Below are 16,190 nucleotides of genomic sequence, written 5' to 3' on the forward strand. Positions count from 1 at the left end.
CTGTAGCGTACAGCATTCACAGTAGCATGCTCACGGTAGTGCACAGCATTCACAGTAGCATGCCCACGGTAGTGCACAGCATTCGCAGTAGCATGTCCACGGTAGTGTACAGCGTTCGCAGTAGCATGCCCACGGTAGTGCACAGCATTCGCAGTAGCATGCCCACGGTAGTGCACAGCATTCGCAGTAGCATGTCCACGGTAGTGCACAGCATTCGCAGTAGCATGTCCACGGTAGTTCACAGTAGCATGTCCACGGTAGTGCACAGCATTCACAGTAGCATGTCCACGGTAGTGTAGAGCATTCACAGTAGCATGTCCACAGCATTCACAGTAGCATGTCCACGGTAGTGTACAGCCTACACAGTAGCATGTCCATGGTAGTGTACAGCATTCATACTAGCATGTCCACTGTAGCGTACAGCATTCACAGTAGCATGTCCACGGTAGTGTACAGCATACACAGTAGCATGTCCACTGTAGTTTACAGCATTCACAGTAGCATGTCCACGGTAGTGTGCAGCATTCACAGTAGCATGTCCACGGTAGTGTACAGCATTCACAGTAGCATGTCCTCGGTAGTGTACAGCATTCACAGTAGCATGTCCATGGTAGTGTACAGCATTCACAGTAGCATGTCCACAGCATTCACAGTAGCATGTCCACGGTAGTGTACATCATTCACAGTAGCATGTCCACGGTAGTGCACAGCATTCACAGTAGCATGCCCACGGTAGTGTACAGCATTCACAGTAGCATGTCCACGGTAGTGTACAGCATTCACAGTACCATGTCCACGGTAGTGTACAGCATACACAGTAGCATGTCCACGGTAGTGTACAGCATTCACAGTAGCATGCCCACGGTAGTGCACAGCATTCACAGTAGCATGCCCACGGTAGTGTACAGCATTCACAGTAGCATGTCCACGGTAGTGTACAGCATTCGCAGTAGCATGGGCACGGTAGTGTACAGCATTCACAGTAGCATGTCCACGGTAGTGTACAGCATTCGCAGTAGCATGCCCACGGTAGTGTACAGCATTCACAGTAGCATGTCCACGGTAGTGTACAGCATTCGCAGTAGCATGGGCACGGTAGTGTGCAGCATTCACAGTAGCATGTCCACGGTAGTGTACAGCATTGGCTGTAAGATGGCCACAAACATGTCCTGTCCAACCTGCATTACAGTACAGTGTGTCCAGGAATGCGCCCATTCTAACAGTGGGTGCCTCTTGTATAGATCCCACACAGTGAACCACTGTAGTCCTACTGCAGGGCAGCTTCCTTGATAGAACATTGAGTAGGCTGGGACATTTGAGCTGGTGTAAAATGCAGGCCTTAGTGTCCCTACTCAAGCCTTAATGTGATGTGGGCCACCTGATACCTATCTGTAGTAGCCCACAATTTCTCATCTCTTGCTTTATGATAATGCAGGCAGCTTTCCTCGTTGGATTCCTTATTGTATGTTGCATCAGTTATCTCATGCCTTGCTGCAGCATGGGCCTGAGTGTGTCATCTCATGCCTTACTGCATCAGAGACCTGAATGTGTCATCTCATACCTTGCTGCATCAGAGACCTGAGTGCGTCATCTCATGCCTCGCTGCAGCACAGGCCTGAGTGCGTCATCTCGTGCCTCGCTGCAGCACAGGCCTGAGTGCATCTTCTCATTCCTTGCTGCAGCACAGGCCTGAGTGAGTCATCTCATGCCTTGCGGCAGCACAGGGCTGGATGCTTAATATCATACCTTGCTGCATCAGAGACCTGAGTGCGTCACCTCATGCCTTGCTGCATCAGAGACCTGAGTGCGTCACCTCATGCCTTGCTGCATCAGAGACCTGAGTGCGTCACCTCATGCCTTGCTGCATCAGAGACCTGAGTGCGTCACCTCATGCCTTGCTGCATCAGAGACCTGAGTGCGTCACCTCATGCCTAGCTGCATCAGAGACCTGAGTGCGTCACCTCATGCCTTGCAGCATCAGAGACCTGAGTGCGTCACCTCATGCCTTGCTGCATCAGAGACCTGAGTGCGTCACCTCATGCCTTGCTGCATCAGAGACCTGAGTGCGTCACCTCATGCCTTGCTGCGTCAGAGACCTGAGTGCGTCACCTCATGCCTTGCTGCGTCAGAGACCTGAGTGCGTCACCTCATGCCTTGCTGCGTCAGAGACCTGAGTGCGTCACCTCATGCCTTGCTGCGTCAGAGACCTGAGTGCGTCACCTCATGCCTTGCTGCATCAGAGACCTGAGTGCGTCACCTCATGCCTTGCTGCATCAGAGACCTGAGTGCGTCACCTCATGCCTTGCTGCATCAGAGACCTGAGTGCGTCACCTCATGCCTTGCTGCATCAGAGACCTGAGTGCGTCACCTCATGCCTTGCTGCATCAGAGACCTGAGTGCGTCACCTCATGCCTTGCTGCATCAGAGACCTGAGTGCGTCACCTCATGCCTTGCTGCATCAGAGACCTGAGTGCGTCACCTCATGCCTTGCTGCATCAGAGACCTGAGTGCGTCACCTCATGCCTTGCTGCATCAGAGACCTGAGTGCGTCACCTCATGCCTTGCTGCATCAGAGACCTGAGTGCGTCGCCTCATGCCTTGCTGCATCAGAGACCTGAGTGCGTCGCCTCATGCCTTGCTGCATCAGAGACCTGAGTGCGTCGCCTCATGCCTTGCTGCATCAGAGACCTGAGTGCGTCGCCTCATGCCTTGCTGCATCAGAGACCTGAGTGCGTCGTCTCATGCCTTGCTGCATCAGAGACCTGAGTGCGTCGTCTCATGCCTTGCTGCATCAGAGACCTGAGTGCGTCATCTCATGCCTTGCTGCATCAGAGACCTGAGTGCGTCATCTCATACCTTGCTGCAGCACAGGCCTTAGTGCGTCTTCTCATGCCTTGCTGCAGCATAGGCCTGAGTGTGTCATCTCATGCCTTGCTGCAGCACAAGCCTGAATGCTTCATATCATACCTTGTTGCATCAGAGACCTGAGTGCATCATCTCATGCCTTGTGTGTAGCACTGGTCTGAGTGCGTCCTCTCATGCCTTGCTGTAGCACAGGCCTGAGTGCCTCATCTCATGCCTCGTTGTAGCACAGGCCTGAGTGCCTCATCTCATGCCTTGCTGCATCACAGGCCTGAGTGCCTCATCTCATGCCTTGCTGCATCACTAGCCTGAGTGCCTCATCTCATGCCTTGCTGCAGCACAGGTCTGATTGCGTATCTCATGCCTTAATGCAGACCGCAGTGCCTCATCTCATGTTTTTCTGCCCTTGTCCCTCCTAGGTCAACAATTATCTGCCACGTGAATACTGGCAGAAGCTGGAGTCCGAGATGGCTTCGGGCCCTTCTTTGGTTCTTGATGACTGTCCATGGCCACACATCTTGCTGGTGCAGCTCGGCGCACACTTGGTTGATCTCATGGTGGCTGCCATTAAGGTGATGAATACAGCCCCAGATCCGAAACCAATTCCTGTGCTGTATCACATGTACACCTTCCGGAGCCATCGACAGGTGAGTCGTTGAGGTTCCTTCTCGCTCAGACAGAGCCAGATTAGACCTCGTTTTGTACCAGGTGGTAGATGGGAGTCTGTCTTTGGCTGTCACAGAAACGAACCTAGCATTAGAGTTAGGAAGTCACAAAGAACATATGTCTATCTCTTCTTATGTGAAGTGGCCAAGCTGTTCTATTGCATATTTTGCTTTCGTATGCAGACACCGCACAGCAAATATGGAATAGTGAGAAGCAAATGATGACACATACATCCCGTGTATTTACAAACCTTCCCTGACACTGCGAGGTGAGAAACTGGAGAACACTTCTTCTGCACCCTTTGCACATACATGACTTCCAGCACTGGCCAACCAGAAACAGGAAAACACCCCTCCTGCACTCTTTGCACATACATAACTTCCAGGCAGAAACAGGAGAGCACCTCTGCTAAATCCATGGCACATACATGACTATCAGACACTGACCAGGTAGAAACAGGAGAGCACCTCTGCTAAATCCATGGCACATACATGACTATCAGACACTGACCAGGCAGAAACAGGAGAGCACCTCTGCTAAATCCATGGCACATACTTGGCTTCCCTCCCAGCACTAACCAGCAAGGGGCTGGAGAGTGCTTCTGCCTCTTATCTTGTTACGTACATGACATCCAAGCATTGATATCAAGAACTTGGAGAGCATCTGTCCTGCATCAGCTGTACATACATACTTTTCCACCCAGCTGTGACTGGTGAGGAGCTGGCGGGTATACATGTGTATCTTACTGAGCTCAGGCAAAAGTTGTCAAGGGCTACCCTCTTACATCACTTGCACAGATCTGTCACTCCTGTGACCTCTCAAATGATTTTGAGAGTACACAGCTCCACCGCAGTGCACTCTTTTTTTAGATGCATGCTTTCTAGTGACATAGTTTGAAATGTATGATTCTGAAGGATCTCCACTCAGTGAAGTAGAACATGTTTTGATCTGAGAGGTCAGCTTCACTGTCTGCAGTACAGACCGAACTCTGCTGCAAGTCTCATTTGCCTTTGTCTGCAGAGCTCTCTAGTTTGGAGACTGCCGCTCGCACCATTCTTTCTACTGTGCTTAGAACCAGCTTTGTCTCGTGCTGGCCTTGACGCGGGCGGCGCGTGTTCTCATGTGCCTGCCATGCGGTTTCTAAAACTCACAAACCATAAATACAGAACTGCACGCACATTAAATCATTTTTGCATCACCTCCTTTTCATTTACCTCATGGTTGCCTCCTAATGTGTCCTGTCAGATGCCTGATGTCACGTCTCCCTTTTCCCGGTAGCTCTGTTCCTGTCTGTGTCCCGGCCATCACTTTCTCTATTTGATTCTTATTCAGTAGTTCTTCTCCAGACTCTGTTACTGCCAGAACCTCTCCTTTTTCTGCAACCTAGTGGTCTCCATCTCCGCAGCGCATTCCATCTCCCTTAGTTTGTTTTCCAACGCACGCACATATGAATCTCTGCTGAACTCCTAGCAGCTTTGCTGTCTCTCTTCTCCACCATCTCTTGTCCTGTGCCTCTGGCCAGCTCTTCTTTTGTCTCTTCTTAAGTTATATAATATTTTCTCTTGCTTCACCATTTAGTTGCCAAGAAATCTACAGAAGTCTGAGGAATGTTTTTCTACAAGAGTTGTCTGAGCCTGGTTTTCATTTCCTCCCATTTTCCAGATTGGCTTCATCAAACCTCATCCTATCCTCACCCAGCTGCGGTCTGATGCGGCAGAGACCACCCTCACCTTTGATTCTTACATCATGCCCATGCTGTGCCCACCCATTCCCTGGACATCGCCCCGCTTTGGCACCTATATCCTCACCCCCACAAAGTTGATGCGCTGTGTGGAGGGGGCCATCCAGCACCAACTCCGGTTGGAACAGAGCCCTGTGGCTGACCTGCATCCGGTGCTGGACTCCCTCAACCAGCTGGGTAATTGTCCTTGGAAAATCAACCACCCCATTTTGGACATCATCATCACAATTTTCAACGAGAAGGGCAACGAGAAGCTGGACATACCGCCGCCCCTCTCAGAGGCACCTAAATATTGTCCCCTTGAAGACGCCATCCCTGTTGACAAACTGGCCATGAAGCGGGAAATGGCGATGTGCCGTAAGAAGACGGCCGAAATGTACAGTCTGCGCATGGATGCACTCTACAAGCTGTCTATTGCAAAGCACATGAGGGACGATATTTTTTGGTTTCCACACAACATGGACTTTAGAGGACGAACTTACCCCTGCCCACCTTACTTCAACCACCTGGGCAGTGACGTAACAAGAGCCATCCTCCTTTTTGCCGAGGGCAAGGCTCTTGGCCCTCATGGGTTAGACTGGTTAAAAACCCACCTCATCAACCTGACAGGGCTGAAGAAGAAGAATTCTCTGCGGGAAAGGCTGGCATATGCCAACGAGATCATGGATGACATACTGGACTCCGCCGACTGCCCGCTGACGGTATGTATTCAGACTGCTTGAGCTGAGAACTCTGAGTTTCATTGAAATTGTGCTACTGTTGTTGTCTTTTAAAACATTAAAATGAAAATTATGGTCTTGCACTACTAATATTTTTCTTCTATTTTGCCTGTATCTTATTGGATGTTTTGCAAAGAGCAGTTTGCCAAAGGTTTTAGCAAAATATGTTTAGTGAGAGTATTGTTTGATATGTTAGTATAAACTGGACTCATGTGATATCAAACACATCCGCTCCCATGTCAACTGCTGAACTCAATTACGTGGGATGTAAAAAGAAGTAAACACATTCAATAAATACAATTATTGGGACATGTTCAATCAGAAATTGATGTGGTTAAGTAAAGGTTAACACGTCAGTGAGGAATTCTAAAAAGTGGCTACTTTCTTTTAGAAATCTGGCTTTATCTGTTCAGCAGCCCAAAAAATGGTCATTATTGGAATAAATAGGAATTTCGCAATATTTTGAGATACTGGGGGGATTCCTGAAAGCAAATGTTTAATTTTAACTATAAATAGAATACACATTTTTGTATGTATTTCTAAAGTTAAATAATTCTACTTTTTACAGAGTCATATGTCAGTTTTAAAAGGGTTAGGATAACATTGTCATTTAAAAAGAAACATTGGCATGGGTCTCACTTTGATTATAAATGAACTGCACATAAATGTAATCCGTTGCATGGTTGGTGAGGTATAAACCGAGATTAAAGAGACTACATATCCAAATCTGATATTTAAACGTATTAAACTCTTGTATTTACCAAGCCGATGATTGAAAATATGAGGCCTGAAAACAACACTAGTGCTGAAATGCGTATTGTGTTCTCAGATCAGCTTTCAGTAATTGTGAAATAAGATCCTAACGATCGCTTCATATGCGATTATAACTTTTAAACTAAACTTAAGCCCGTATCTTATAGGGACTTCTATCTTCAAATTCCTTACCTTAGAATTTCCCCAGGCGTCAGACTGGATCCAGAAGATTTTTTGTGCACATTACCCCTGCCTGCCGGTTGATGGCGTTGATCGGCTCCGTGTCCGTCGGCGTTGTTTGTCCTAGAAGTGACGTCGCGGTACCTAGATAGGCACTACCCAGCTGCACTGACGTCAGTTCTTTTCTTTCTGCACCAGCCAGCACTAATCCGGAGAAGCGCTATCCCTCTGTCGCTTTTTGACAGGCCTTTTTCCATGTTTTTGTCTGCTTCTTTTGAGGCTTACCTCTTGTGTCAAGGATGTCCTCGCGCTAATCGTGTTTCAATCCCTATGGTGCATGTCACATGCGATGTCAGCGACTGACCTGCATCTCATTTGTCTTTGATGTTTGGAGCGCCAACACAAAACTAAGGCGTGTCCAATTGCCGAGCCATTGCTCCGAAGGCAGTGAGGGAGCAGTCCCTTAAGCTGCTAGCGGCCCTGCATGCGACTCTGCAGCGGTTAAGATTCAGGTTGATGGGAAGTTCCTGGGATAGTTCCCTGAACCTGAAGCTCTATTCGTCCCGTTCAAAGTCATCGTGACATTCTGGTAGCAGAAATAAGAAGAAGCGCAAGAAGTCAAAGTTCTCTTCGACTTCTCCCCGCCTGTCAGCCAACAAGATGATGGAGCCTCAGCGTTCTAAGCCTTGTTCCCTAGAACCTGTGCCGACTCCGCGCCTCCATGAATTTCTGAAGGCCATAACGTCTCCTGGCCAACTGAAAGAGTTGTATGAGGCCATGCGCCTAATTTTTGGGCAGTCCGACCCCGTCAACGTGCCATGGGGCCTGAAGGTGCCCAATCTGGTTCTTCAGCTCTGGCCCATGCTCTGGTGGGGCCCCAAGGATCCATTCCTGGCTTTGGACCGAGTCCAGTCGAGCCATCTCATACTCCCCCGGGGCAGGTGCTGATGCTCTTGATGCCGCCGGCACCCCCTGGTGCCGCCGTCCCCATTCTTATCCCTAAATCTGACACGGAGGCAGAGGGACATTGCCTGATGCCTATGCCGGCAGGAGTTCTACCTCCTTGATCAGAGCATGAGGCTTATTTTAATCAGCTGGGCCTCGGGGAAGACTGGGAGGAGTCACTGGACCCTTTAGAATGCCAGCCATATGAGAAAGTGTGTGGACTGGTGTGAGGACCTGGGTGATGCCAACAGCCTGGCTACTGCTCCAGATACTGGTATGCTTTCTCCCCCTACCGTGGCTATGGAGGAGGGAGCTTCTTACGCAATGGTGGTGCATAGGGCAGCTGAGGTCCTTGACCTTCAACTCCCCACTAGGGCAGTCGAGACTAATCTCTTGACGGATGCTGCAACCGGTAATCTCTGCGTCAGAAACCTTACTCTCATTCAGTGATGCCCTCACTGACGTCCTGTTGGGTACGTGGTCCAAACCCAACACAGGGACTCCTTTGAATAGGGCGATTGTCCACTGCCATCGCCCGCTCCTGGGGAGCCAAACTTACTCACACAAGACCCTACCCCTGAGAAATTGGTTGTCCAAACCTCCTCCCCCAAGATGCTTTTCCTACCCTTCCCCCAGATAGCGAACTCAAGAGGCTGGACTCATTTGGGAAGAAGATGTTTTCTTCCGCCAGCCTGGCATTGCAGTCATTGAACACTGCAAGCCTTATTGTCTGTTGTTCCCACACTTGGTGGAATACGGTTGCGCAAGTGCTGACACAGGTCCCGGAGAAGGCCTTTGCTTTACTCTCCTAAGTGACAGAAGAGATGTGGAAAAATTCACTATTAGATGCAAATTTGACATGACTGCCTAGCAAGGCAGAGCGGTTTCCACGGCATTTGGATTTTGCAGATTGCCCAAAGGTGCTACTCCCTCCCCTTCGAGACTACCCCTCTCCCCATTCCACCATCTCACAATCTGCTGATGGAGGATCATCTGTCCCTTCTCCGCGAGGAGGTCACAGCTTTCTTGGCCAAGGAAGCCGTAGAGAGGGTTCCAGTGCCAGAGTTACGCTGTGGTTATTCCTGCTACTTTCGGTTTCCCAAAGAGGACAAGGACCTTTGTCCTATCCTCGATCTCCGAACTCTCAACCTCTTCCTCAACAAGCATTGGCATAGCCAATAGGTCTCGCTTTTGGGACCTTATAAGTATTTAGTTATGTAGCACAATATCCTTGGTGCAATAACATCACCTGTTGCATGGCTAAACACTTATAAGGTCCCAAAGGCGAGACCTATAGGCTATGCCAATGCTTGTTTAAGATGCCACAAACAAGGTACACAAATACAATCACAAATACCAGATGTTTTTTGTATTCTACAAAAATATTTTAAAAAACAATCGGCCATCTCGTAGCATTAATTCTGTGAACCAGATTCCTACTGATCTCAGAGTTTTTTCCGAAATCTGTATCACTAATCCTTTGGTTATTAATAATTCTGAGCCAGCGTCGCTCCTCCCTCGTGCAGCACCACGAGGAATGTCTTAACTGAGAGCATGGGCAATCCATCAGGCTCCCTCGAGGACATCCGGCCCATTGGCCTGCCTGTGGCAGCTTTTCGACCAAATGTGCAAGGCCCGAGCTGTCAAGCAAGACCAATGCAATGCCCTCTATTTGGGTCTCCCAAAGAGAGGAGACGCAAAACTTCTGGCAGTTCAGAATGTCACAGCTGGCTAATAATAGGCCAAGGTAACCGGAAGCGTCTAACCATCATGCTTTGCTCCCTGCACAGGCTCCCCCTGGCTCAGAGAGTTGACTTTAAAGCACTGACTACAGCATACAGTAGTTAATCACCCCGACATTCTGTACCACAGTCAAACACTGACAATGAAATATACAGAATGCAGCCATGTCTTGGGAACAACTTCCTTGAGACCTCTAGAAGTCACCTAAGAATGATGGGAGGATGGTCTGTCTCCCACGTGGCTCCAGCATTTTGGACAGGGCTCCTCGAGGTCACTAGTACGCATAATGACCTGATGTTTTATAAGGAAAAGATAAAACGTGACTCTTACAGGTGTCCCTTTGTTTGTGACATTTGACTTTAAAGTGGTGTTCTCTATACGGCGGGACTTATGGTAATTCTAAGGCTGGGGGAATTATTTTATTTCTTTGTGAGTCCATGTGTGTCAATTTCAAGTCGTTGTCTCAAAGGTTACCCTAATCAGAGAAAGGTCGGTGGTAGTGTCAGCCATCAGACACCTGAAAGGACAGTGTGGATTGTCTACTATTCAAAATGATGTTCACAAAACAATAGCGTTTGTTTGCCACTCAGACAGCCTCTTAATGGCCCGGAAGGTGATTGTCACAGAGCAATAGAGCCAGACCACAGTCCCTGCTCACTGCTTCTGTGCAAAAATAAATATAATAAACAATCTCCCCATGCGCGAGTAATTCTTGTAGAACCGTTTGTCCCATTCTAGGACTTGTAATCATGCTTGCCCCATTACAAGTTCAAGACTAAAGCGCTTTTGTTGCTATGAAAAACACAGGAATTTGATTACCTGCTAGTGTACGGAGCTTTAAGATTTGAAAGCTCGGAGGTCTTCAAACCCCACTTAGTAATGAAGAAACTGTACTGGACAAGAGACTCATCACGGAATTTGGAAACTGATGGGCAGATTTACACGCCCCTTGCGCCACTTTTGCGTCACTTTCCCCATGTCAAAAGTGACGCAAAAGTGGCGCAAGTGGCTTGTAATTCTGCCCCTGAGAGTTCTCTTAAGTTTCGGAGTTCCAGACGTGAGCAGGTCATCCAGGCCACATTTTCTTTTTTGTTGTTGTTTTTTTTGCATTCTGCTGTGTGTACTCATATTTATCCTACAAAACTTCCAGTATTGCAAACCCCAGAATGAAATGAAAAAACTTGGCCTGGATAAGCTACTCATGCCGGAAAATGTAACATTTGTGACCCCTGACTTTTTCAAACCTCGCATAGGGCTTAAAATGGAGGCAGTGTCACTTCTGGTTTTCATTTGCTTAGGAAAAAATGTGTTTGCATTTTAAAACATTGTCCTCGAAGTAACCGGCTGAGCTAAACGCCATATGTGGTGGGGGAGAAGCGGGAGTTGTGTGCGCGTCTGGCCAAAGCGCGGAAAACAAGCGTTGGCCGCGCGACGCGGGCGAAAAAAGTGAAAGCACCAGAAGGCGCCTGGGGCACTGAAAGCTGTCGGCTGCACGTGTGCACGCTCGCGTGAACGCAAGCGCTAGGCCGTGTGGCAGCACTTTCAAAACCCGTACACTAAATGTCTCAGCCAGACCAGCGCATGCACTGGATCAGGCGAGACGTAAAAAGGAGAAATTAAAAATGCTAACGTTGGCTCAGGTCTTGTATGCCCTGGAACTAAGAGACAGGATGGTTGTGTTGCACTTGCAGGAGGCCTATTTTCACATTCCTGTCTTGACTGCCCATTGGCATTGTCTGCAGTTTACGGTAGCCACAAGTATTTTCAGTTTGCCGTGCTTCCTTTTGGCCTTACCAGCGCCTCTCGAATGTGGCAATGATTGCAGCTCCTCTGTGGAGATCTGGGGTGTCAGACTTCTCCTATCTCGACAACTGGCTGTTGGCCATGGGCTTGTCCCAGGCTGTTGTCTCCCACCTCCATACTACGGTGAACTTCATGCATTCGCTGGGTTCACTATCAACGTACCAAAGTCACACCCGACTCCCTCTCAGACGCTCCCTTTCATTGGAGCTGTTCTGGAGACAGTGCAGTTTCGGGCTTATCCTCCTGAGCAGTGAGTCCAGGACATTCATTCTAAGATACTGATATTTCAACCTCTATCCTGGGTTTCGATGAGAATGACTCTGAGGCTGCTGAGCCTCATGGCCGCCTGCATCCTGCTTGTGACAAAGGCCCGCTTGCAAAGGTTATGTTATGTTAAAAACACTTATAAAGCGCTACCGTTACCCGAAGGTGTCCTGGCGCTAGTTAAAAAGTCCTCCTACTAAAGCATAAACAGGTAGAGCCAGAGTTAGACATTAAAAAGCCACATTTTTAAGACCTTCCTGAATGCCAATAGATTTGTCATATTTCTGAGATGGATAGGCTGACCGTTCCATGCCTTCGCTGCACAAATGCGGGCTCTGCAGTGGGACCTGAAGTTCCAGTGGGCGCAGCATCTAGGGAATCTCTCCAACATGGCCCAGATCTCGGAGGGGGCTGCGAACGACCTACAGTGGTGTCTAACGAACCAAGATTGGGTCAGAGGCAGACTTCTCTCCCTTCCCCACTCAGATTTCACAGTAGTGACAGATGTCACTCCATCTGGGAGAGGTGGAAATCAGAGGTCTCTGGCGGAATCCGGGCTCCACATCAACCTGCAGGAGATCCGAGCAATGCGACTGGCATTGAAAGCCTTTCTACCCTCCATTAAGGGAAGGCTGGTTCAGGTGTTCATGGACCACACTACCACCATGTGATACTGCAACAAGCAGGGTGGGGTTGGGTCCTGGACCCTTCATCGCTAGGCCCTGCACCTCTGGATGTGGCTGGAATGCCAGTGTGTTTCTCTGGTTGCTCAACATCTGGCTGGTTCTCTGAACACCTGAGTGGACAAACTCAGCCAACAGTGCCTAGTGGATCATAAATGGCGTCTTCACTCGAAGGTTGGCGCATAGTCTCTTTCTGCTGTGGGGAGAGCCTTGGTTAGATTTTGCCTCTGCTGAGAACGCACAGTGTCAGCAGATTTGCATGCTGGAGCTTCCAAGGTCACTGTGGAGAGCCTAGTACACAATCATCACATTACCATTAATTTTTTAATATGGGTGCTGTGATGATTGTGTACTAGGCTCTCCACAGTGACCGCCTGTTTTTTGTACTGACATTGACACAGGTCCTGTGGCAGTTTTGGGGTTTCCCCTATTGAAGTGTAACAGAGTTTCCAATGTGACACTCGCTCGGAGATGCTTACCGTCTCGAGCGGAGCTCAGCCTTCCTGTACGCCTTTCCGTCCATGGCACTCCTGCCCAGAGTTCTCAAGATGATCAAGAATGATCGCGCCCAAGTCATCCTTGTGGGTCTACACTGGGCACGGGGAGTCTGGTATCCCGATCTTCTGAGCATGGCCATCGATCCTTTCATCAAGCTGCCCCTTCGGGAAGATCTTCTGTCACAACAGCAGGGGAGAGCTGGCAACTCAAACCTGCCCCCTCTCAGCCTTCTTGTGTGGAGACAGTTGACAGCTTTCAACCTTCCTCCCGAAGTCTTTAACGTTATCTTGGCAGCCCGGTACCCCTCCCTCAAGACGGTGTACGCCTGCTGTTGGGAGAAATTTGTGGCATGGTGTGCAGAGAAATCTGTTGATCCCCTTCTGAGATTCTGCTTTTCATTCTTTTGCTTAACCAGCAGGACTCTGCTCCGGGCACTCTTAAGGGCCGTCTATCTGCCATGTCTGCCTTCATCTGGTTGCCTGATCAACCCTCTTTGTTCAAGTCCCCTATTGTGCATATTCATAATGCTTCAGGGGGACCCTAATTTGTTTTTTACTTTTTTGATGTGCGCTCCTTTCGAGCCTCAACGCAATTGTCCCCTCAGGCTTCTCACCTTAAAAACAGCTTTCCTTGTGGTAATTACATCTGCCCACAGAATGAATGAACTACAGGCCTTTTCACCTAAGCCGCTTTATCTCTCAATCTATCCTGATAAACTGGTGCTTCGCACACAGACCTTCTTTCTGTCAAAAGTGGTCATGTTGGCCAATCCACCACTGCATTAGCACGCAGTGTTCCGGTCCTGGACATCTTGCAGACAGCAATATGGGATTGCCTGCACACGTTTACCAAGCAATACTGACTGGTCCGGTCCGCAAGGACGGGCATTTTGCCCGTTTGGTCCTGCAGGACTTCGTAGTTTAAATTTGTCCACAGACCCACCACCGTGGATGTTATTGTTGGGTATCTATTCTAAGGTAAGGAATCTGCAACTAGAAGTCTCTATCAAATGAACAAGTTACTTACCTTTGGTAATGTCTTATGTGGTAGAAACAATATGTAGCCGTTGATTCCTTACTGACTCGCCCATCCTCTCCACACTGCAAACAGATTTCAGGGCCCTAGTTTGGACACACCAGTATCAGTACACTTCATACCGCCGCGCTTCTGGCGTGGAAAGTTGGGAAAAGTAACGCCGTCAACGTGCCGAGGTGGCGCCTCTATAGGTGATGCGGACGTCACTTCCGCTGCGTGGAGTCGATCAACACCACCTACTGGGGGCCAGGGGTACTGCTCACGATAAAAATTCTGGATCCAGTCTGACACCTGGGGAAATTCAAGGTAAGGAATCTGTGGCTAAATATTGTCTCTAACAGATAAGGCATTACAGAAGGTAAGTAACTTGTTCTTCTGTTTTATAAGAAGTGTTTGTGACAGTCATACTTAAAGACATTCCCAAATTAAAGCAGGGGTCGAGGATGCCACACTCCATCCGTCTAGTATCGCTACGCCCTGTCTAGTATCGCTTCGCCATTAGAAATCTCCTTATCAACTTTTTGCAGGTTCTCCTCTAAAAATAAAATTAAAAATAGGCTTTGCATTTCAAATATAAGAGCAGTGTTCTCCGAGCTGGAGAAGGCTTTTGTTTTTATACCAACCGCACAACAGAACGTGTCCATGCACGCTCAGGGAGCAAGAAGTGGAGGGAGAGAAGGGCCACAGAGGACTCCGGGTCAACGAGAGACCGTCCAAGAAGACTTACCTTAGAAGTGTGCTCAGGTCTCGTGTGCAGGTCAGTAGAGAGGTGTTCTGGTGGTACTCCATGCATGTTGAGAAAAGAAAGCAGCATTATACCGAGTGTTTATTAAGATTGGAGACTCGAGCAAGAAGCTTTAGAATTCGAGATTATTTCGGAACAAACAGGAAGTGCCTTAGCAATGCAATGTGGAAAGCAGTGGTTTTGCCCCTGCATCTGTTTAGATAACTGTTGACGATATTGGTGAATCAAGACGCACTGAAGACTAGAAAGGGAAACCCTGCACATACAATTCATAAAACCTTTTCTTTAGGAAGGGAAGTCGGTTCCTTTTAGAATAGCCTGAGAAGGGTTTAAAAAGTGGAGGACGGACCACACGTAAGTCCAGCTGAATCGCCAACAGTTTAGGGAGCGCATCCCGATGCTCTCTGGCATTTCATCTTTTTCTTTGGTCCTGCTGTTTTAAAATAGAAGTGTCTATGTGGAATGATACATTTTCCAGTTTTTCCCATGTCTTTGAGGCATGCCCCTTTGCAGTTTGGATGCGCCTGAGAGTGGCGGATATCCCCAGGAATCCAAACGTGTGAAAGCTTGCAGAATACGTTCTGTGGAAGTCCTCAAAGTGTGTCTCGCATAGCACTGTTTTTGTTGAGTGTTCCTCGGCCCCTTCTTGTCACCGCCAGTGGCTGCTGTTGCAGATGGTCTTGATAGTCTAAACCCCTGTATAACGAGCTTAACCTCTGCTACTTCCTCTCCCGGGGGTTTTAGACTGGAGATGAAACTTAAGATGCTGAATCCTGTTGAATGGTCAAGCACATCATTCTCTCCAATGTCACTAGCTGCTATGAGTTGATGCATCCGTTTCGGTGTTTACAGATGTTAGACCTGGCATCTTTTGGAGTGTTTCCCGTCTTTTTGCTGTCTGACCTCCTGGTTTTGGTGGTATGCTGGACTTCGTTTAGCTGGTTTAGTGTTTCTGCGCACTTTCTCACTGCTGTTCAGTGTTAAAGTGCAAGTGCTCCTACTGTAAATTGTGTCCTGATTGGTGTTTCCATGATTGGCTTATTTGATTTACTAAGTCCCTAGTACAGTGCACTGTGTGTTCCAAGGCCTGTAAATCAAATGCTGCTATTGGGCCTGCAGCACTGATTGTGCCACCAACCCAAGCAGCCTTTCCAAGGGGTCTCAGACCCGCCACTACAGTGTCTGCGCACAGTTTTTAAAGACATGTCAACCTGTGAAGTGCACCCACCTGCCAGGCCCAAACATTCCCTTTTCTTACATATAAGACACCCCTCAGGTAGACCCATGGTACCCCTGTGGGCAGGGTGCAGTGTATGTGAAAGGTGGGGCATGTACTGGTGTGGTGTACATGTCCTGATAGTGAAATGCTGTGCATTTCGTTTTCACTGTTGATATGCCATCTCTTCCATAGGTTACCATGGGGGCTGCTTTGTAACACTTTTACAAATGTAGCTGGCCAAGTGGAGCTGATAGAAAAGTGGAGTTTAATATGCCTAAACTCAGGATTTAAAAATACATCTTTTAGTAAAGATGATTTTTACATTGTGTGTTTG

At 48.4% G+C, this 16,190-nt stretch overlaps 1 protein-coding gene across 1 annotated transcript in view; it reads left to right on the forward strand.

Annotated features, from left to right (window-relative positions):
* Positions 1–16,190, forward strand: part of POLRMT (RNA polymerase mitochondrial) — a 113,684-nt gene that overhangs the window by 31,898 nt on the left and 65,596 nt on the right. Inside the window, exons 9-10 of the mRNA XM_085638282.1 lie at positions 3,282–3,509; positions 5,191–5,970. Of these exons, the coding sequence (XP_085494408.1) occupies positions 3,282–3,509; positions 5,191–5,970 (1,008 nt within the window). The remainder of the gene's footprint in view (positions 1–3,281; positions 3,510–5,190; positions 5,971–16,190) is intronic.

The sequence above is a fragment of the Triturus cristatus genome, chromosome 12 (genome assembly GCF_964204655.1).
Source record: "Triturus cristatus chromosome 12, aTriCri1.1, whole genome shotgun sequence".
Taxonomy (NCBI): domain Eukaryota; kingdom Metazoa; phylum Chordata; class Amphibia; order Caudata; family Salamandridae; genus Triturus; species Triturus cristatus.